Source organism: Haliotis asinina, chromosome 2 (assembly GCF_037392515.1).
Source record: "Haliotis asinina isolate JCU_RB_2024 chromosome 2, JCU_Hal_asi_v2, whole genome shotgun sequence".
Lineage (NCBI taxonomy): Eukaryota > Metazoa > Mollusca > Gastropoda > Lepetellida > Haliotidae > Haliotis > Haliotis asinina.
In genome coordinates this window covers 72,444,301-72,466,869 of record NC_090281.1, presented here as the reverse complement: position 1 = coordinate 72,466,869, position 22,569 = coordinate 72,444,301, and the positions used below count along the sequence as shown (strand labels likewise).

Sequence of the window (22,569 nt, the reverse complement as noted above, 5' to 3'; positions counted from 1 at the left end):
TATTGAACGCCAGTCGAACAGTGCCTGGTACGATGAGGTCATTCTCACCAAGGTTTGGAAATCTAACCAGCAGAGTTTGATTCTGGTCTATCTTGCTGGGATTGTTGGTGATGGTCACCGACTGGCGCACGGCTCTGGCTCCTAATGGCTCTCTTAATTTTCTGAAAGGATCTAATTTTCTGCCGTACATTGTTATATAAAAGAAATATATTTTTAATACTAATGGATGAAGACATAGATATGACGGAGATGCCGGGCGCTAGTGCCCAGGCATTCGATGATGAGCAGGAGACCTCATTTACTAGTTCACCATTGAACCAAGAACTCTTGGAAACAACGGTAAATGATTATTACGAAAGTTTAAGAAGAGATAAAAACTACGTTGAACCACAGGGTCGATACCATAAGAATTTTTTTATTGATACAAAGGGTGTTCTACGCCTTAAGTCTGACCCAGGGGTTGACCTCTTTAACAAGAGCAATAAAAAACCACTGGCCTTGTCAACTCTAGCCAGCCGCCATGGTGTCAAATTTATCCGTAAAAATCTAAACATGCATGATTACGGTGGTGCAATACCTAAGGCCGTTCTGCAAGCTACCAGATCCCACCTCACCACTAGAGATGAAATGACACCACAGCGTGCTACAGAAGCCTCAGACAGCATAGAAAAACTGTTGAGCACCTACTGGGACAAACCGTTACCGGGGTTTGACTTTCCGGTAAGGGAACTGCGCGGCTTAGACGAAGCCGTGAAACGCGTGCGTGGAGAACTCGTGAACAACATGGGGAAACTGAACGAAATCGACGAGCACATCGCTAGGGAAAAAACCAAACTCAACGAAACTGAAAACGATGATATGAAGCGCCGTATCAATGAACGAATACGTGATTTAGAAGACGAGAGACGTACACGATTGGAAGCCGCTTCCTCGAATCGTGAACAGCTTCGATCCCAGATCAGTCGTATTCGGGAAACAATCGATAGAATACTGAATGAGGATACAACTTTAGCCAACAGGATTCGGATATTGTTCCGGGAGCAAGGGATCACCATCGCCAGTATTCTGACTGCATTGGGTTTCATCATATCAACCCTGGTGGTGTCACTGACAGGGGGAACCCCCACACCTGCCGGCGGGGGAACTCCCAGCGGTGGTGTTAAAGACTGGATAAAAAAACTCGGGGAAGGCCTAGCTAAACTGGCTGGTAAAGCCGCCGAAGCCCTTCCCGGTATCCTGGGTAGCATCGTCTCGTGGTTGTTGAGCGCTCTGTCTAAAACTGCCATGTGGCTCAGTCAAAACCTGTGGGCAGCCATTGTCGCCGTGGCGGGTCTGGTGTACGTAGCGGCTAAGAAATCTTTAACCAAATAAGTCCCAAAGTTACCCCACCAACCACTAGGGCCGTTTTATTATCAATATGATTGGTGGCCTGAATATGGGGGTGTGTGGGGGGTACCCCCACATGAACTTTAGGCTCCGGAGGTGGCGCCACTATACCCTTTTCACGTGGTGGGATGTGTGGGATATAGGGGGTGTTAATATCGGGGTTGATACCCAACTTTTGGTCCGCCGTGGCTATGACTATTTTGTTGTTATAACCCACCACTTTTTTTATTCTCAGTTGCATATCACTCGGGGCCATGTACAGCCCCACACCAAACACGTAATTGACTTTCGATCTGGCGTATTCTAACACGTTTTGGTAACGGTCGATGGCCCGCGGGAGATCAACTGGAGAATTGATAGCATCCTCAACGTTGGAAACGAATTGTGTCTGAGCGTCGTAAGCAGTTCCCTTACCGAGGATGTTGGAACGCGTCATCGACTGCGCACCCAACAGCGCCCACACGTACGTTCGAATCGAGTCGTTCAACCTGACTACCCCGGCACGAGTGAATCCTTTCGACGTGTCCAGCATGAACATTTTCCACCCGTCTGCGGTTGACTGCTCCACTTTCTGGACTGTGAAAGCAACACCACCTTTAAAGTTCATACGATCATCCCTCCATTCATTACTCGAGAAAGCAAAGTCCTGGCGTAGTATATCTCGTTTCAGTAAATCATCACTGACTTCTTTCACTGATCGCGCGCCATCATAAGGAATACCCAACCCGTGGTTCGGCCCCGGCAAACGCCAATCCGTCTTCGGGTTTATTTCGAATTCATTGCAAATACGTTCGTAGACCCGTCTATCGTACGGGTTGTTTGTTGCGCCCCACGCTTTGTCCTGTGGGAGGGGGGCGCTGATCTCTTTAAGGATACGTCTGACCTGGTAGTACACGTGGAACTTGAACACAGACTGACTCAGCGGTCCACGCCGAGTGTCGGCCAATGCCACACCACACCCCGTTGTAGCGCACCACACGGCAAAGTTGAATTGATTCTGCCAGAACTGCATAGGGTTGTTGAACCAAGCGTGGACTGCCTTGATGTTAGTCACCGAAAGCTTATACTTATCGAACACATCTAAAAGCTGGGCATTGAAATACAACTCAGGAGCAACCACGATCTTCATGGGGGAGAAATCTACGTCCAGTTTAGGGTAAAACACACCAGGGGAATACATTTTAAAACTATTATATAATGAGTATATATACTCTAACATGTACATAACACTTCCAGGAATAACGAGCGGTGAGGCCGTTCAGCTGACGCACGCGATCGATAACACGTCAGGTCAACTCGAAGTCGCACTCTGCGATATCACCTACCTACCGCAATGGACTAACATTAATATCAGCAACAATAAGCTGTTCGTCAGTGGAACTCGCAGTCAGATAACTGACGGCTACTACAGCGTGTGCTCTCTAAACGACGAGGTCTTCAAACCCCTGGGAGCCGAACTCAAGATGAACGACTCAAACGGCACAGTGGTGTTAATCAACAACGGAAGAACCTCATTGAGGCTCGGCCGACCATTAGCTAGGATACTCGGTATGTCTCCTGACGAGATAAAACCAACAACAACCGTCACAGGCACGAAGTTACCCGATCTAGTACCGTACCGAGAGCTGTACATTCATCTCGGTCAGGTGAGCACAACGTACAACATTCAAGGAGGTCACCCTTCCACTATACTGAGAGCAGTGCCGGTGAAAACTGAGAAATTCAACGACGGTAGAACCGAGTCGTTTTCACCACGGCAGTATAAGAGATTAACCCAGGGCAACATACCTGAGCTGACAATATCGGTGTTAGATATAAATCATAATCCTGTAAATATAGGATACCTCAGCTTAACGCTTCATGTAACATGACCAGCGCACAAGGGCCCGGAGTGAAAAAATGCGTCAATATCGGGATCTCCGACCTCGGAGACACACGCGGTTTCGACGCTCCCGGAGTAGATGGTAAATCGTACGCCTTGCAACTGAAAAACAACATTTACAAACGCGTTGAAATCCCCTCCGGTGGAACCCTAAGTGATATAGTAGATACCACAAGAGCAACAGTCAACACTAAGTACACCCTTGTCAACACCGGTGATAATAATTGGGTAATATACCCATCGTTCGGAGGTAAACTGTTCGACTTAGACGATGTTGAGAGCACTACCGTCGCCCGAAACAAGCCATATATGCTCGTCTTCACCGAAGATGACAAGTGGGTGTTGTTACCCGATAAAGACGACTGGTTTCTCAATATTAGACTCGTCTCCCCCTACGTGTTCACGGATAACAAAGACAACCACCTAAACAAAGTCGTGAACAATGGAACCCTGCTCGTGGCTTACGTCCCAACTCAGAGACGTAGCGTAGTCGTCAGCCCAGTCAAAACTGTGGCAGCCCACATGCTATCGAGTAAACCGGCCATACAAAACGTGAAATTGCAGTTGGTGTCTGAATTCGAAGGCGTGGTTAGTTTACTAGAGGATCTAACGATAAACGGAACACTGATCATCAAAGTCTACCTAGGGGAACCATCGGGGAATAATATCGAGATCGTGAAGGGGATCAAACTCGGGTGGGTGAAACGACATCAGTTTCAAATTTGCAATGTTTACGTGCGGGGGGGCGTCGACCCCAAGACCAGTCTGCAGGGGGTCAACGTGATCGTGGAAAATAAGATATCACTAACCAATATCTTCCTACCTGACAACATACACTTCATGGGTATGAAGTTAACCCATGAATTATTATCAGAAAACCAGTTGGAAATTATATCGTAATAATATAATAATGACCAGTCATCATCCCAACACTACACTTAACGACCTGGGAGATACGGAGGGATTCGATCAGCCTGGTGAGGAAGATGAATTATATATCCTGCACTTCAAAGACAACGTGTACAGACGGGTGTCGTTATCAGATTTAAAAGAGCCTGAATGGCTGCTCAACTTAACAATCGCCTCACCTTATATCACATTAAAAGAAGAAAAGTGGGGGTACATCTCTAAGATTAGGAATAACGGTATCTGGCCCGGGGATTTCATTACGGAGAATAAAGCAACAGTCTCGATAGATTCTAGTATTGGAGAAAAAAGTGGGTTAAGTTCTGACACAGAAAGTAAATTAACATTTAGCAGTAAGTTTTTTTTACCCAAGGATCATCTTAATCAAATAAACAACCTATACACAATCATCATAGAAGTCGTCTTTAAGTATTTTGACAACGCCTCGAAAGGACACCAAATTTTACCCGGGTTGACAATACACTGGTTTGACGAACACGTAGGTCAATATTGCCGTATTGTTATACAACGGGATACCACGGGTCCTATAAACCGCTTAATAAGCCTCCCTGGGGTTTTTATTACAACAGAAAAGTCTATTAGCTTCACACCTATTATCATTAATTATGATCTATCCCTTGTAGGCTTCAAATTCATTCGTGAAATATTAACTGAAACCCAATTAAAATATTTTTCAAAATATATATTATAGATGGGTCTGTACCCAGTCGTAGAGGAAGTAGCGAAGACGCTGGAAACCGTAGATGGGTTCCGCTTGAGGCAGTTATGTGATGTGAAACGTCAACTAGAACAAGACCGTGACACGCGGAAAGCACTATGTAAAAAATATAATAGAGCTTTCAATATCGTGGACGGGGCTGACACTACCCTTATGGCAACCAGCATGGGACTAGGGGCGGCAGGCGTTGGGTTGTTGGCTACCATCGTGGCTGCACCTATAGTGCTAGGTATTGAAATAACGGCTGGGGTGACAGGGTTGGTAGGGTTGGCGCTTAAGTTAGTATCACGCAGACTTAATCGTAAGGCATTGAAACACGACGAGATCAGGGTTCTGGCCGAAGCAAAGCTGAACACAGTGAGTGAGCGAATTTCCACGGCACTCTCTGATAGTAAGATCTCAGAAGAGGAGTTTAGTTCAGTCCTCTCTGAACTCAAAAAATATAACGGAATGAAACAAGATATTCGATCCAAGTCTCGTAAGTCTGCTATCAGCGAGGACGAGAAAAAAAAGTACATAGCACAGGGAATACAAAAAGCCCAGCAAGCCTTTATTATGAACACCAAAGAGATCGTAGGCGGTTCACGTTAAACTGTTTCATCGATATAAACATAACATAGGGGAACACGAGGGCGATAGCCGTAAGCGAGCCACCGATCCTATATGGTCAGTCAAAACTTACAACATAGATAAAGTGGATATGAAAGCCGACGAACCTAACTTGTACTACTTGAGGGATGGGCCGGGTAGGGGATTTGTAAGAGAAGAATTATTGATCGTACCGTACGGCACAGTGTTACCTCCTACCAAGGCACAGTAATTACCGCCAACTTTTTTGTAGTAGGGGGGTAATAGTAGCAAGAGCTAAGGGTCCCACCAACGTCTTATTTAGTAAATGGAGAGACATTTCTTGAAAGTGGTCCAGAACCCCCACCACCCCTACTACTTATCATTAGTAATAGGATAGTCTGTCGATGATTTTGGTGTATTATTCGTCACGAAAAGTATCGGTTGAACAATGATCTGTGTGGAAGTCTCCCAGTTTGACACCACAGAGTGTCAAATTAGTGAACCTCCATTCAGAGCAGCGTTGAACTAAAATCACTCACTCTCTGTAAATACCGCAAAGAAACCACTCGCCAACAGCAGGACAAGATATTCAGGTGCTGCAAATACTGCCCTGGGGTCCAACGTGACTTAATGTTTAGAGAAGGGCAAGGTTGCCTTGTGATCCGTGCAGTAAATGACACGATCTTCCCCCTCGTGATTATATTTAATGATACTCCTAAACAAGATACATCTTTGAGCGGCTATGTACTAAAGGGACACATCTGTGTTGCTTTGATTGATGGATAATAAAAGTCCAGCAAGCGTTTAGTGGCACAGTGTCTACAGTGTTTGTAACGGTGTGTTAGCCTGTCTTCTGTAACACGAGATGCATCATTTAATAACCCACGTTAATTCTCTTTTAGACACCATAGACTCCAAAATAGAATATTAATAACTGAACATATGACACATTAATTTGAGTCGTGCCAATATCTTGACAAACGAAACGTCACCTTACTTTCGTTTGATTCAATTCACTGGAAGTATCCGTACGTCCGTAGGGCTCCTGTATTAAGTGTCAATGTGAAACACCGCTTCGTACGTGTTATGCATTGCAATACTGAAAGTACTTCCTTTAAGGCTTTGCCACAATATATATAGTACGCTCCTTCCACTACGATAAATGGAAACAATAGTAGTTAGTGGGTGAGTTTAGTTTTATGCCGCACTCAGATATATGGTCTGTATATCATTCAGTCTAAACTAAGCAATCCAGTGATCAACAGCATGAACATCGTTCTAAGCAGTTGGGATACGATAACATGTGTCAACCAAGTCATCGAGGCTGAACCCCCAACTCCGTTGGTCGCCTCTTACCACGAGCATGGATTACTGAAGATCAATTCTAACCCGGATCTTCACGGGCTGTGGGAACTATAGCATGCGCTTAGTATTACAATGGTTCAAAATCCACCGTACTGTTAAATAGTTTCTACAGTACTGTACGCAAATTCAATATCATGAATCCCAGAATGTCTACCTCGGTATGCCTTGTTGATTACCTGTTAAAGGAACTATAGCTGGTGTCATCCATTCCATTTTATAGTTATTGCGGGCTTAGACTCTCGATAATGAAACACTGGAAAAACAGGTAGCAGGTGTAAAACATCGGTTATTTATAAAACCTAAAGATATGACCTAAAAATAGTACCTGTTCTTCCACATAACTCAGGCTGAATATGAAATTTGATAGTGACATATTCATTTTGCTAAAAAAATCTCTTTATTAAAAGTAGTGCTGTTATATTATCATTCAAATAATTCATAGGTTTATCATAAGATTCATCGTGAATTATTGTACCTCTTTAACGTTATGACCAAAGACCACACTCCTTGCAAGTGCTAAGCAGCAGATTTCACTGGGTGTACCCTGCCTGTTAAAGCCGCAAATACATACCACAATCACATGATTGACCTCTAAATCCCAGTTTTAACGGCAGCCGTCAGATCCGGTAAGAGCACAATGTGGGTATTTTTGTTAACCAGCTAAAAAACATCCACAGATTTACGAGGTTGACACATCCGTGACTAAACCTCAAAATAATGAATTACCAGATAAACATCAATTAAGTCTCCTGACGACTCTATCTGCCTAAACATCTTCTGCATACATCTTTATCTTTTGTGGAAGTGTGAAAGCTGTTGAAAAAAATGTCATAGGAATCATAGCGCAATGATGATAGATTCTGACACGATCGACTGGCCATGGTTTTATAGAAACGTAAAGTAACCGGTACAACGAATAGTTTTTTTTCTAAGAAGACATGATGAATTTCTTTTAAAAGCGCGTGTTGACAGGAGTAAATAATTTTGATGGATAAAACGTTAAAGCAAGACTTACGGGTTTGAAGAATTTGGGTAAGTAAGAGATAGCAGCGTGATTGTTGAATGTGAGGTCTGTTGAAGTTTTGGAGAGTTTGGTTTTGCAACGCCTTTGCCAAAATTCCAGAAATGTCACAGTGGGGAGCACAGAAATCAGCTTCACACATTGTCCCCATGTGGGGAATCAAACTTGGGACTTCGACCTCACGAGTGAAAGCCTACTAAAGCCCCCTGGGTACTGTAAGAATGATGATGAGCATATGAATGTTGGACCTACGTCGTCGTGTTGCCAACAACGTGGACCGCTGTTAGTGGTGTCGATATTGTCACATCTGGTATCTGCGACACAAAAATGAAAAGTAAGTGAGTTTAGTTTTAAACCGCTTTTAGAAATGTTGCAGCAATATCACAGCGGGGGACACAGAAACAGGCTTCACACATTCTACCCATGTCGGAATCGAACTCGGGACTTCGACTTGACGAGCGCACGCTTTAACTACCCGGCTATACCACCGCCTCAAAAAGAGAAGCATATACTAAATTGAATACATCTAAAGACCTGTCCGAGCCCAGGTTACTAACGGATCTCTTTATAGCTTATGACGTATTACAACATTGATCTGGAATTTCTGAGGCAATATGCATACACACACACACACACACACACACACACACACAGAGAGAGAGAGAGAGAGAGAGAGAGAGAGAGAGAATACTGTTTGAATTTTACGACAGACTAATTCTGTTGACAACATGACCCATGATTTCGCAAACACCTGTGTTGTTACTAATTTTCATAAACTCCCAAACTTTGTATCAGCTATCTAGGTGAATAGTTCCCTTGGGGTTGACATTTTGCACTGACAGATGAAATTCGTTCGCTAACAATATACAGCGGTCATGTAAACACAATATAACATTCAGTACAATACAGTAAAGGGGCTATGAGAGACAAAATGAATATTTATATATAATATATTGTGGTACTGCCATAATTTAATAAAACAATATTTGAAACTAAGACAGTGCAGATATATGGAGACAGTCGCTTAAAATATCGAATATGTCGGTCCTTTATATATTGTACAAACTAGGGAGTTTACAGGTTTATTACAGGCTACTGAAGAAAGAAACAGACTGATTGTGTTGATGTTTGAGTACGTGTACATCTGTCCATGTGTTTTTACCACGCCTTGTTATACTAAGTACACAGTTCAGTGCCTGCTCTCTTCTTGTTCTGCGACTGTACTAGAATTTGTACTCTACTGAGAAAGTGAAATCCCAAATATGACATATGTTGCATTTGACCACTTTCTAAAATGGCATCGTGTAATCATAGCTTTAGGCCGTGGGAGCCGTGCCAATTCACACTTATCAGAAAGGTACACAAAGTACGCAGTCTAGACTACCAGTTGTCCGACTTTCATTTTTATGGAGGTCGCGGTGGCTGAGCGGGCTGAGCGGGCTGGGCGGCTATCGATAGATAGAACGTGGCACTATCTGGCAAAATCGCTATAGGGCTTCCTAGTAAGGACAAGAACAGATATGTGCCTCAGTATGATTAACTGGATGCCTATTACAGAAGAGATCTCAAAGCGCCAACTTATGTTTTTTCACAGACTATGTTCACTTTCACCAGGCAACCTGTCAAAGAGGCTCCTCCACAGAAGACTCTACCAATATATTCACCGTAACAATCGACAGATGGGCTTCATACCTCACATAATAAATGTTCTACGGAGGTATAACGTGCTGGACACTGTGAATCGGTACTTGACAACCAGCGTCTTACCAATCAGATACCTGTGGAAGAGACTAACTACCCACAGAATTACTACCAAATACAGCGCTGAATGGAGAGAACGCACAAACGATGACCCAGACTTTGCACGATTCAGAATGCTACATGATGTTCCTGGACCAGCATCAGTTTGGATCCGAGCCAGAAACCGAGAGTACATAAGACAATATACTCAGCAGTCTCTTCTTCAGCACCTGATCGGACGACCCTGCCATCCAATATCCGACTCTGATTGCTGTGAACTTTTCTATGACCTAAGCATCATTTGTACTGAAAATCATGGCCATCTACCAGAGGGAGCTCTCCATTCATAAGTACGAACAGTGACAGGCGTTATGCAGATGTCATATACGTGTGAACTATAATACATACATGGTATCATATGCATATGTTTCACCAAACCCAATCTTTAATTATTAACACCTCTTTTGAAAACATGTAAATGTCTATCGTCTGTCTAAATCTGTAAATATCTCCGTAATAATCTCCTAATGGAGGAATAAAGATGATGATGATGAAGTCAAAAGCCCAAGCTACAATTATATAACCTCATTGTATTTTCCTTCCCCCAGCTTAATTAGATTACAGACATTGGAAAGTGGTCAGTGATAAGCAGAGTTTCTTAGCTTCATGGTGAATAGGCATTCAGAGTACTGACTTCAGATTACATATTCACAGATTTATATCATGATAATATATAAGGTGTTTTCACTACATACTCATACCAGAAGACTCGGGTAATTTGAAGACTATGTCGTTCTGGTTGTGGGCTTACGTACAGCTACGTCTAGGCTGACAGGAGGATACAAAACAGCCATTCTCATATGGAAACACTATGTTAGTCACGATAGACTGCATGTCGTGGTTACCTATGACTGGTGTCATCTGGATTCTGTAAAGCCAAATATATCTCAAGTAGGTATCATTTATGAACACAGCACATCATACACAATAGATGTGATTGTTCCCTGCAGGATACGGGACATCTTGCCGAGCACTTGTTTAAGGTTGTTACAGCTAGCGAGGATTGTCGCTTATATGATAATCCCCTCTCTTGTTAAACAGTAGGTCGGGTAACGTTGTACAAAGCGTAGTGACGTAAAATGCATCAGTGTGAAGGTCACTAGTTGAGCTTATGGCCTTGTCGAGTACTGAGGCATGTTAGTGCCACAGCGTAAAAAATATCACCATCGTGATCTATAAAGAAGATACTTGTACCGCCATAGTGATATTCGAAACCTGACACCCATTTTATTGGTAGTGATTGTAAGCGGAGTAATTCGTGTTCTTGTTGTAGGCTATTTGATCATGGCCCCTGCGACAGGCGTGAAACAATAATCACGTGATGCAAGTCACATGATCACTTTACCAATCGTATGTGCATCTGAATGCACGCACACGGACATTCCATTCACACCCGAAACAGCAACGTGGGCGAGTCTTGTTTGATCTTAATGCTGGACAATCCTTTGCAGCAGTTGCACGAGCTCTTGGCGGTTGTCTTCAGGCAATACACAGTCTGATGACGTGGGTAGAACGTCAAGGCCAGTGACTGTGCGCGTGACGTCACACCAAGACACCTCAGTTGTACGTCAGCCCCGCAACAAATCTGAGCATGCGTCATTTCACTCAAAGACAGATGTTCAGAGGTAGTCAGACAGCACAAATCATCAGGAACTGGCCGCACAGCTCTGGGTTCCCACCATACATAGGATTGAACCTGTCGTAATTTCATTGCTCAACGTTAACGTTTACGTTGGGTGCGCCACATTTACGATGGGTCCGCACATATGCTCTTTAGTAGTGACAACTCACATTTCAAACGGAAGTGCAATATCTTCTAATATTGCGGCCCATGTTGGATACATTTATGCAAATATGTACATGATTGTACTTAAAATTTGACATGTCGCTTACTTTCATTTGGCCTTTCTGTACTTTCACAACTTATTTAAAAGCATTTCAAAGTGTCAAACTATAGGCGTTGAAACACAAAATCTCGTTAAAATCTCGATTTAAAGTATTGTTTAGATAATGTGCTCATGATATCAATCACAGGGTCGTCAGATCTAGTTATTTTATATTATTTACAGAGTGATGTTATACACGTTCTGATAGCAGCGTTCACCAACAATGTTGAGCTCCAGGTGAAAAATATCCGCAATGCAAGATTTTAAGGACGTTTAAAGCTGTTTCGGTCAAAACCATCTCCACATTCGTGTAATTGCTATGAAGCGAAGCGTACATATAATGATTGAGAGCAGCCAAGGAATATATCTGAGTGAAAGTGATTAAGGGGAACTGCAACGCAGGTGAGATAATCAATCTGAAACTTTAGTGATAAGACAAAATGTTCTGGATGTCAATTTCTTCATTTTTTACACAACGTTTCTGGGCTATTTCTTGCCCCTTCGTCAGGTGGATGATCACATTGTGTTACACGAAACCTCGTTACACCTGTATTGTTCTGACGCTACTGGTGAGCGGTATTCGATTCCTTTATAACCGATATCTGTACAGACAACTGGTATGTCAAATCGTGGTTTTGGTACAGGTTTATTTTTTAAAAGCTGGTGACAATGGAATTAAACAGGAGGATTTACTAATTAACTTATTTCTTATATACCCTCGCGCCATGGGTTTCCGTGGTATTAAGAAATTTACAAATATGAAAACGATCGCTGCAACTGTCATTAACACAATCGTGAGTTAGGCGACATGCCCGTGTATCATTTAATGTCAACATTTGTCATTCATCGTTGTCCGTATCGACCGACAGGCGGCCATGTGTTTCCGTGGTATTCCCTACATATCAACTTACGGGTGCACAGCACATGTCACAGTCTCACACGTTATGAACAACCATTCCGGAAGTGTCAAAGTAGGTTTACAGTAATAACGAAGTTGATAAATTGTAATACAGTCAACGATTTTAGAATTAACAGAATAGTCACGTTTCTTTAGCATACATTTCCAGTTCACCAAATATGAGTTGATCAACGGAATACGTGAAATGGAACATGAAAGAACAACTTAAGAGATGAGCCTATCGGGCTTCCATAGTTTGAAAAAATAGAGCATGGATTCCTCCTTAGGTCACGTGATTATTTGGCTTGATTACGTCACCTAGCAGATGAGCGATGATGGAAAACTTTGAAGCTGAACTTTGAAGCTGAATAAGTTTAAGGGAAATGTTTGTAAAGATCACACGAAAAGTGCATTACATGCTAGATATAAAGTTACATTAATTTTTATTAGTAGATGGCTGTACGTATACAAATTCATGAAAGTCTGGACATTTTTCGCTCACAGCCGTGATGATCTCCTGATGAACCTAAACAATCGATAGTTGGCGCAACTTGGTGAGTGGCTCGTGAGAAATGATGTCATTAGAAAATACCAGGGAAACATAAGTATCAAGGAATCATATGACAGCATGGTAGTAGCCTTATATAAATATTTGCCTAAATTACACTGTTAACCTGAGAAGTTGAACAAACTTAAATAATGATGGGTATTTGAAATAATATGGTTTGATATGCACTTTTCTATAACTATAATATAGTGGACGTTTCAGTATAAATGTAACTCATCTTCAACATCATCGTTACTCATTAAATATTTACGATTGTCAAAAACTATGTTTTGGTCTGAAGCAGTTTCAGCCGCTAAGTTATGGGAGCTGAGTCGAAATTTTAATAACTGTTCCCTATAAAAATATGGAATCGATTCACCTGAATAATATTGAAGAGAACATTGATTGGTAATATATTTCATAAAAACTAAGTGCATAACCAGATCATTAATCCCTTACTGATAAATAATCTGTTGATAACTCATACCTTAACCATACTGAAACCAATGCTTGACAAAGTACATTAGCAAAGCCGTAAAATACTTTTGCCAGATACAAGAAGCTTACACCAATATTTCATCATATTACGTTGCCTCTTAAATAATAGCGGATAACGGCCTAACTGTGCGCAAACCAACGAATCACATGTTGATTTCTTACCCCTAACAACCTTTAACAAAATTCCAAATATAACCTTTTGACATTTAATCCATTAATCCAATATTCCCACAGCGCGGATCTCATACTGATTGTAGGAACGCATTTTGTTACAAGACACCTCGGTATTAGATTAGCACGCACTTTGATCTAACTATCGGCATTTTCGGGTATCAAGGTAGTTATTGTTCTGCAAATTTGTCTATACAAAGAAATACACACTGGCCTGAAACGAAATAGTAATAATCAAGGGATTATACTGCTTGTGAACGGCATAACGAGGACGAGTGGTCAGTGGTCAAAGATGATACCTCCTTATCACTGTACTCAGAGCATGTGTAGGTCAGGGCTGCTTCGGTAATTGTAGTTCTCTCTCAGACCGAGCATGACACAATGATGAAGATCCTGAGAACGACTCTGATGCCAATGATGATGCTAGCGGTGTATCACGGAGCATTGCATCATTGCTATCAGAGTCATGGGGAATTCATCTGTTTTGGGGCAAAGAGTCAGAACTTGGTTGATGACGTCATCAACCATGGGACCAACCATTCGTCGTAGATCCGATGTCACTTCCCAGTTTGCGTGTAATTTACCTGGAATCTAGTGCCGTTCAGTGTGACGAAATAATCCGTCCCAGTTTCATGACAGTGTTTATCAACCATGTTCGCTGCCCAATGGTAAGTACCATGTCACTGCGTCATTAGTAGGGCTGTAGCGATGCATAGACCAACTTGGTTGATGACGTCATCAACCATGGGACCAACCATTCGTCGTAGATCCGATGTCACTTCCCAGTTTGCGTGTAATTTACCTGGAATCTAGTGCCGTTCAATGTGACGAAATAATCCGTCCCAGTTTCATGACAGTGTTTATCAACCATGTTCGCTGCCCAATGGTAAGTACCATGTAACTGCGTCATTAGTAGGGCTGTAGCGATGCATCGAACTATCGAGGCATTGCAATTGTTGAGAGTCCGATAGCAATTAATCACTGGTGGAAACGAAAAAGTATCGAATAATCGATAGTATTTGTGACTATCGATAGTTTAGTAACTGACATCCGTTGACAAACATTTATATTGATTTGAGTTTTATATGGTTTGGGTGCAGACTTACAACTTCACTGAGTTTATGTTTCAACTGTTTTCTTGATCGGGATTTGAAGTTTTTTGTCAGTTATTAGAAGAGACAAAAACTACTTAAACTTTTCTTTATTTCATGTAAAAATTACATTCATTTGGGAAATCACTTCAAGTGAGACAATTCAAGGAGAAACGGCTAAGCAATAGTATTGCAATAGTTGGTCGCAAGGGTATGTTGCAACAGCCCGGCTGTCGCTATCGCCATCGTTGTGTCACCCTTGTTAGTCACCCCTAGTCATTAGCACAGGAACACCGGACAAGTACACCGCGTTATTCCTTTACTGATGAAAGTGATAATTAGATTTTCCTATTAGAGGAGTCGATCGCTATTGAAATGATAATATTAACAATATTTTCTTTATCGCATCTTTCCTACCAGAAAAACACTTCTATCAGATCAATATCATCACCGTCGATGACGTCAACAACAACGGTTCTCAAGAGCACTTCTACCTGGTCATCGATGTCACAGTCAACAGATCTGAGGACCACATCATCAGGCGTGTAAAGTTCTAACGTTGAGCGTAACGCGACTCATTATAGGGCTTCTTGAAATATCATACAATGATGAATTTTCCTTCGTGAAATATTTCTTAAAATCATTTCTTAACATAAGGTAGTGTATATGCATAAGGTAGTTCCACTACATCGACGGAGGAAAGCAGTACGATGGCAGCTACTGAAACTACTACTACTTCTGCTCCCGACGACGACACAGAGGAGGTCACAACTAATATCTCCAAACGTGGAAGTGAGTTATTTTACATTTTTAAGAAGATATGTGCAGTAGAATGTATTGCATAAATGTGATACATATCGCATAAAATATCAATGTGCATGTACATATAACAAAATATGTGACCTGTTACCGCGTCTGTAATACCTTCGCCAAAATCTTTGTCATCAGTGGGCTGTGGGGTAGCCTAGTGGTTAAAGCGTGCGCTCGTCATACCGTCACGAGTTCTGGGTTCGATTCCCCACATGGGTGCAATATGTGAAACCCATTTCTGGTGTCCCCCTCCGTGATATTGCTAGAATATTGCTAAAATTGGCGTAAATCCCAACTCAGTTACTGTGTCATCGGATAACTTAACTGATCCATCAACGCGTCGTCTCTATTCTGCATCTGTGATCATTTCTGTAACCCAGCTCCCTAGGACGTATGCTACAAGTGACATGTCTACAGAATGTATTTACAATAATACTACATTGCTCGAACATTACTTAGGTACTAGTAAGAATAATCTTCTTCATACAGCAATAAGTTTAAATATGCATAACGTCGGACATAACTCTTATAACTGGTAAGTCATAAATAATCATAAATTTCAAACTACAAATAAAAATTAATTATTTGCATATGCAAATGGTATTACTATTCACGAACTGCAGCTTTTTGTGATCAATAATAAACATGAATCTTATACTGATTCACATTACGGTAATAATCTTTCAAACCGAGGCAACTTTGTAAATTTAGTTTATTAATATAAACACGTTTGTGTTTATTAATTTAAAGCGTTTCTGTGATGCTTCCAGTTTTCGTATTATGTCATTTAATGTGATATATAAAAATGAGTTGTGCAAACAAACAAACACACGCACGCACGCTCTCACACACACACCCTGTTACAGGCGCCGAAAACACAGCATAAATAGATAAATAAAAAAATAAATAAATAAATAAATAAATAAATAGGACTTATAATGCATTTTATTGCACTAGTATAGCTGGTGAAACTACTGCAACAGAACACTTGAAAGTCTGTGTTTGCGTGCGGCCAACAACTGTCGACAGCTAAGTCAGTAGTGGCCATGGCAATGGCATCCAGCAATGACAGATAACAATGCCATTTGACGCCGAGTAATCCTGATTACCTCAATCGATAACCAATCAATGCATCAATTCATAATTTCTGATCACGTTCTTGCTAGGAGGAGTTATCAACATGAAATGGGGTCAAATAAGACAGTATTGTTGGTTCTTAGAAATTACCTGAGAGAGAGAGAGAGAAAAACATTTTGTGTTTCTGCATATACGTGTGCAAGTTTGTGGTTAGGTGGATGGGGTAGCCAAGTAGTTAAAGCGTTCGCTCGTCACACCGAAGCCCTGAGTTCGATTCCCCAGATGGGTACAATGTGTGAAGCCTATTTCTGCTGTCACCCACCATGACGCTGCTAGATTGTTGCTAAAAGCGACAAAACATTAAACTCACTCACTGTTTCTGGGTGTATGCGTGTATTTGTTTGTGTCTGTCTGCAAGCGTGTTACAGCGAAATGTAAGAAATAGAGTCGGGAACAGTCAATCCGATGATTGATATCGTTAGCAACTTTCCACACCTTCGGTATCACCAATCCTCATCAGCCACTGTGGACCATGACGAAGTGCCAGGACAACCAGTGGCTGACTGCAGAGCAACGATTACAAAACACGATTACTCACACCTAACCAGGTCCCATCGTATCCTTAAAGATCGGTGTCACCTAAAGACACTCGGCCCTGCTCCGCCCTACGATCCCAACTGGCATACCTTTCGTCACAAAGGCAAGAAAGACCACAATCACTGAGTCAAGTCTTTAAATAATCGAAACATACGATTGATCATACGAATTTTAATGAAGATATATATATTGTAGATTTGGCACACGCAATGGTTAGGTCCAAAGGCTAGGGGGAATTGATCTTCATGACGTTTTTTCCCGACAGAGAAGTCGTTTTGATTGGACGGTAAAAGTCAGCTTCAGGTATACTCCGTGAAAATTCGGCCTGTTTATTAGACAGCCACCGAATCTAAAAAATAGAAATGTTTACAATCAGTCATAAGACTTAGAGGTACGTATATTCATTACATGACATAGATTCATTACCCAAGACACATACAACATAAGGCCTCATAGATATTCCATGATACATAAACAATACAAAAGTTTACACCTGACCGGCTGTTCTTTAAGACTGTATTCAGCTAGATTTAAGTCTATATGGTGGTGGTAAATAGGTGTACTTGACTTAATGTCGAGATCTTGGCGTATGGGAGTGAAAGTTGTGCTTTTGATGAGATTATAGTATCAATCCTATACAGTAACTGTCTGAGTAACTTACGTACCGTTTAGAGTCAAGGTTTCTTCCCTTTCGACATATGGCTGAAGGCATTTGTCACGGAAGCAGAGTTTCATCTAAGTGTAATGTGTGATGTTATTCACATTGTCATTCCTCACGTCGTGTGCCACTGTAGTTGGTCATCTCTGAAAATTGTCCAACTATAATTAAACATCAGATCAGACTAAAGAGATTGGGTGGCCAGGCTCGCTAACTTGGTTGACACGTGTTATCCACAGGTGGATCAGTAGAGTGCGCCAAACGTTCTCAAAAAGCCGTATCCTATGTTATCGTATCCCAGTTGCGCAGATCAGAGCTCATACTGTTGATCACTGGATTGTCGGGTGAAAGCTCGGATATTTACAGACAGCTGGAATATTGCTGAGCGCGGCGTGAAACAACAAATTATCGTATACACCGCGTATGATACAAATACCCACGTGACCTTGTAACCTCCATCGACATCCACTCTAACATACGGAGTACATCATAAGATGATGGTCGAACGTTATTTCACCGATCCCAAAGCACAGACAGAAACACTCTACCGCCTCAGCTGAATTAGAAGTCAACTTTATCTTCTAGCTCATATCCCACAACATATTGGATATGACAAGGTGGCATGTTCCGTTAAGTAATTGCTCTTTGACACTGCAATTGTATGAGCAATATTCTTTCCAATACACATTGATCAAGGTAAATATTTGTTTATATTTACGTTGCCCGGTAAACATACCGCCTGCAGGGTAGAGCGGGTTTTAGTGGTGGAAATATAATCCTGAAGCGGAAAGTTCTTAACCAGTCATTTGTATTTATGCATGAAGTTTGCTTTCACCGACAAAACAGCCCCGATAACCCGTACCAATAACCCGATATTAATAAATCACCCGCAGCATTCAGAGTCAAGACCGTATCAGAAAACCACCCTGTCGGGAGAGCGACCCATTAAAGAAACCCTATATTGGAGAATGTAAAATATTTGAACATGTTAATTGGCCTTGTTTGCTAGGGTGCTTACATAAACTCCTCCACCATGGCGGACCATGGTGTTTACAACGTCAAAGCCGTCGCCTTTATCAACATCGATAGCTATTGAGTGGTCCATATCAAACCACTATCGCATTCGTCACTGCCGGTATTATGGCTCTTGGAGCAGGTGAGATAAAAATCGAATTTGGTGAGAGATTGTCGTGTGAGCTGTGATAAACACCTTGCACGAGAGAACGTCGTGATTTAGTGATTGGGGGATAATTTGGTGAGAAAATGAGTGTTTGTTGTTCAGACGCCGCTGTGGAGGTTGAACCGGTTCCCGAGGGCAGGACAGAAGGGAAAATGAAGACATTCACGTCGCATGTGAGTATAGTAGTTACGATTTGTAGTGTCTCCCTGTACTAGGCTTAGAGACATCTCTGCGAGATAGTAAAAACATACACATTTAAATTATTGAACTCATTATCCATCGGATTAACCCAGTTCGTAAACATAGTACAGTGCAAATATCGTTTCACGCAAACTAGTGTATAGTTTACTCCATTCGGACGACATTGGTGACGTCACTGGAATTGTATTATAGTATAAGGTCGGAATGACGTTACTGTAAACAATACGTCAACGTCGTGGTGAGTATATTTATCTAATCGGAACGATTAAAATATTCAGTAATATAGAAATGATTGTAACTACATGTGCGCCTCATCTGTGTTTCCATACACAAAATGTAAGGCTTCATTGCATGTTTTACCATTGCTCTCGTTCGAGAAATACAAGAATTTTGAAAGGAGTTTCATAAAATCAGTGTGACGCATAATGTCTTTCAAGGGCCTGCTCGTTTACAGGCCGTCGCAATATTGCTGGAATACTGACGTACGTCTTGAACAAAACAAATTTCATACAAAAAGATGAAGGCGAAACATAATTTAACTCATTATTACAATCTAAAAGAGTCTGATGTGTTTCTAACAGATCTCAGTGAGACCAACCTTTCTCCTGCAAGTTCTTGACACCACTTCCGGGAGCCCAGCTAAATCACTTCCGGTCACTCTGTACGAGCAGACGACAAAAAAGGGCTGGGAGGCAGTGGAGGAAGGGTGAAACGTTATTCCATCTCTTTGCATATTTTCAGCAGCCCAATATGTATATAACTCATCATATGCGTAATAGATCTAGTGGACTTACACAAGTCTTGTTGGTAGGAAAATTCGTTTATTACTATATTACTTGTCATGATAATGGACGGGAAGTTTGGTGACCTGTTGTATAAGGACGCACCGGGACCCCTCGCCATGGGACGTTGCATGTGTTATCATCCCTAGTTTGTATGCCACAGACTCGACTAATTACCGTCGTGATAAGGTAGTAGCATTCTCGTCATAAATCTTCGGGCGGCAGTACTTACTCTTGCTATAACATGGCGGGTTTCGTTACTTAGACATTGCAAATACACAGATAACGGCTTGTGTTTAAGATGAAGTTGTCTTTAATACGTAGATGAAATGTGTCACATATGTGATAATTGAGACAATACTGGGTGTCCTTAAACGTCCGGAAAATATTGTCCATGAGCGTCCGTTGAGGGTCGCTCTCGGGTGGTAGTTTAGGATGGTGGACAAGAGTAAGGGAAGAGGTGAAGACAGCAGCTGCCATGGTTTATTATTGTTTGTTTGAATGATGGTCGAAGTGGTATACACAGTGGTAAACATGTGACAGAACGCACATCGGGGCTGAGTGTCCAATGATCCTGATGTGGAGACCCGCTCTGTCACTTACACACATCCAGAAGTCCGACGGCGATTCTTCATCGTGGATGTAGTCGTAGGTGGGGCGACGGCCTTGGCCGACACCCCAACTAGCCGCACAATCCGTCCACTTCTGTCGATGATCTGGTTTCCGTGGTTGGTCTCGGTGGTTGGTATCCCAAGTGAACATATCAGTCAGATTTTTATACACAGGGCCATTACCCCACACTGCGCAAGGTCACTGGCCCATGCACATGTACATACGTAAGATTCGGCGACGTAAAAAGGTGTTAATTCACATGTATTGATAGCGTTTGAGAGTTAAGGGTCATGCCCGGAGGGGGGTATATGATAAGAGGGGATACACTGAATGTTTGCTGAATACATTACATAGACAAATGGGATAGAATTTCGGTGCACTTTGGGCTTATATTGAAACAAATAGATCGTTTGCATAAATGAAGTTTTAAGGAAACTTGTTGAAATGATTTAGTCTGTGACAATATCATAGTGGATGTTGGTAAAGTTCATAAGCATGTTTGATGTACACCGGGTTGGATAACTGCAGCAAGCGTCCATGGTAACGATGCTGCAGTAGATGAAGTGATGTCGCGGCTCATACTAACGGTGTGTTCTTGTGTCCAGGTGTACCCTTGATGACGGTCATATGAAGCTGCTAAAGGGTCGAAGCCTGAACCCTATGGGTCGCTACAAACTCCATCTCGACACCGGACGCTATTTCTCACAGAAAGGAGGACAACCGATGTGTCCTTTCATTGAAGTAAGTTAATGTTATTTAATCCTGGATTAAATAGCACAGATATCTCCAGTAATATTAAGGCGGGAGACACCAAAGTGTTGGGATTTCAAGCGTTGTGGGGACGATGATGCGTTTGCGGACTGATTTGTGTACAACCAGGAGTTCTATAATGGGGGATAACACGTCATCAAATACACTCCATGTGCCATACTTTTGGACATGAAGTGCAGAACTTGCTGCACACCCATGACATCTTAATTTCTCCAATGAAACCAGTGAGGAAATATCTGAATCTACAGACCAAACAGTTTCACATTTTTTCCAATCCCTTAACAATACTGGTGGTGAAGATCCGTGTTAGAATTGGTCTTCGCTAACCTATCCATACGAGGCCTGGGGTCAGTGGTCAGGCTCACTGACCTGGGGCCCTTTTCACAAAACTCTTGTAAGCCTAAGGTCTCGTAACTTTTCTCGTAGCATTCCTACTTCCTATGTTATGGTACAGGAGGTACGAATGCTACGAGAAAAGTTACGAGATCTTAGGCTTACGAGAGCTTTGTGAAAGGGGCTCCTGGTTGGCGTAAGTATGTCCTCGAATCCCAGTTGCGTAGATCGATGGTCAGGCTGTTGATCTCTGGTCCAAACTCCATTATTTACAGACCGCCGTCGTATAGCTTGGTTGAGTACTTGCTGAGTACAAAGACAGTGAAAACGTATAAAGATAGAAATTTCAGGTGCCGCTTTCCAGTCAAAAGTGATATTTATCGTTTACAGAATTTCTTAATTCTTTCATTGGCAGCTGGGCTTGCAGACTCCAGCAGAGTGCCAGAACCTTCACGTGTCCGTCCACATTGGTCTCAATGGTTACGCAACGTATTTTGGAACATAATACATGGACACTGCAACTGTTGAATATACCAGGTTCACCATGTAGATGACCGAAAGCCTGTAAATCCCCACTGCCATATGTACACGTTAAGGGTTCAAGGTTCCCTGGTGTGAAATCATGACATATCCAGTGTCCCAAGAGGATGATTTTGTAAAATTGTTGTGTTTTTAAATAAATCGATTTTTTTGGTATCTGGTTATTTTGAGTAAGAGAATAAATTTGAGATGTATACGTATCTCAGCATACAATTAATTCTACGAAATATAGTTCACTGGTCATAAAT

The 22,569-nt window shown here is 41.9% G+C and overlaps 2 protein-coding genes across 2 annotated transcripts in view; both read left to right on the top strand.

Annotated features, from left to right (window-relative positions):
* LOC137274272 (large ribosomal subunit protein eL31-like) overlaps positions 1–22,569 on the top strand; it is a 329,417-nt gene that overhangs the window by 181,116 nt on the left and 125,732 nt on the right. The window lies entirely within an intron of this gene.
* On the top strand, positions 19,166–22,341 carry LOC137272849 (5-hydroxyisourate hydrolase-like). Its single transcript, XM_067805257.1, has 4 exons — positions 19,166–19,255; positions 19,865–19,989; positions 21,283–21,418; positions 22,197–22,341. Exons 1-4 carry the CDS (start codon positions 19,166–19,168, stop codon positions 22,284–22,286), a joined length of 441 nt encoding a protein of 146 aa, XP_067661358.1. The 3' UTR covers positions 22,287–22,341.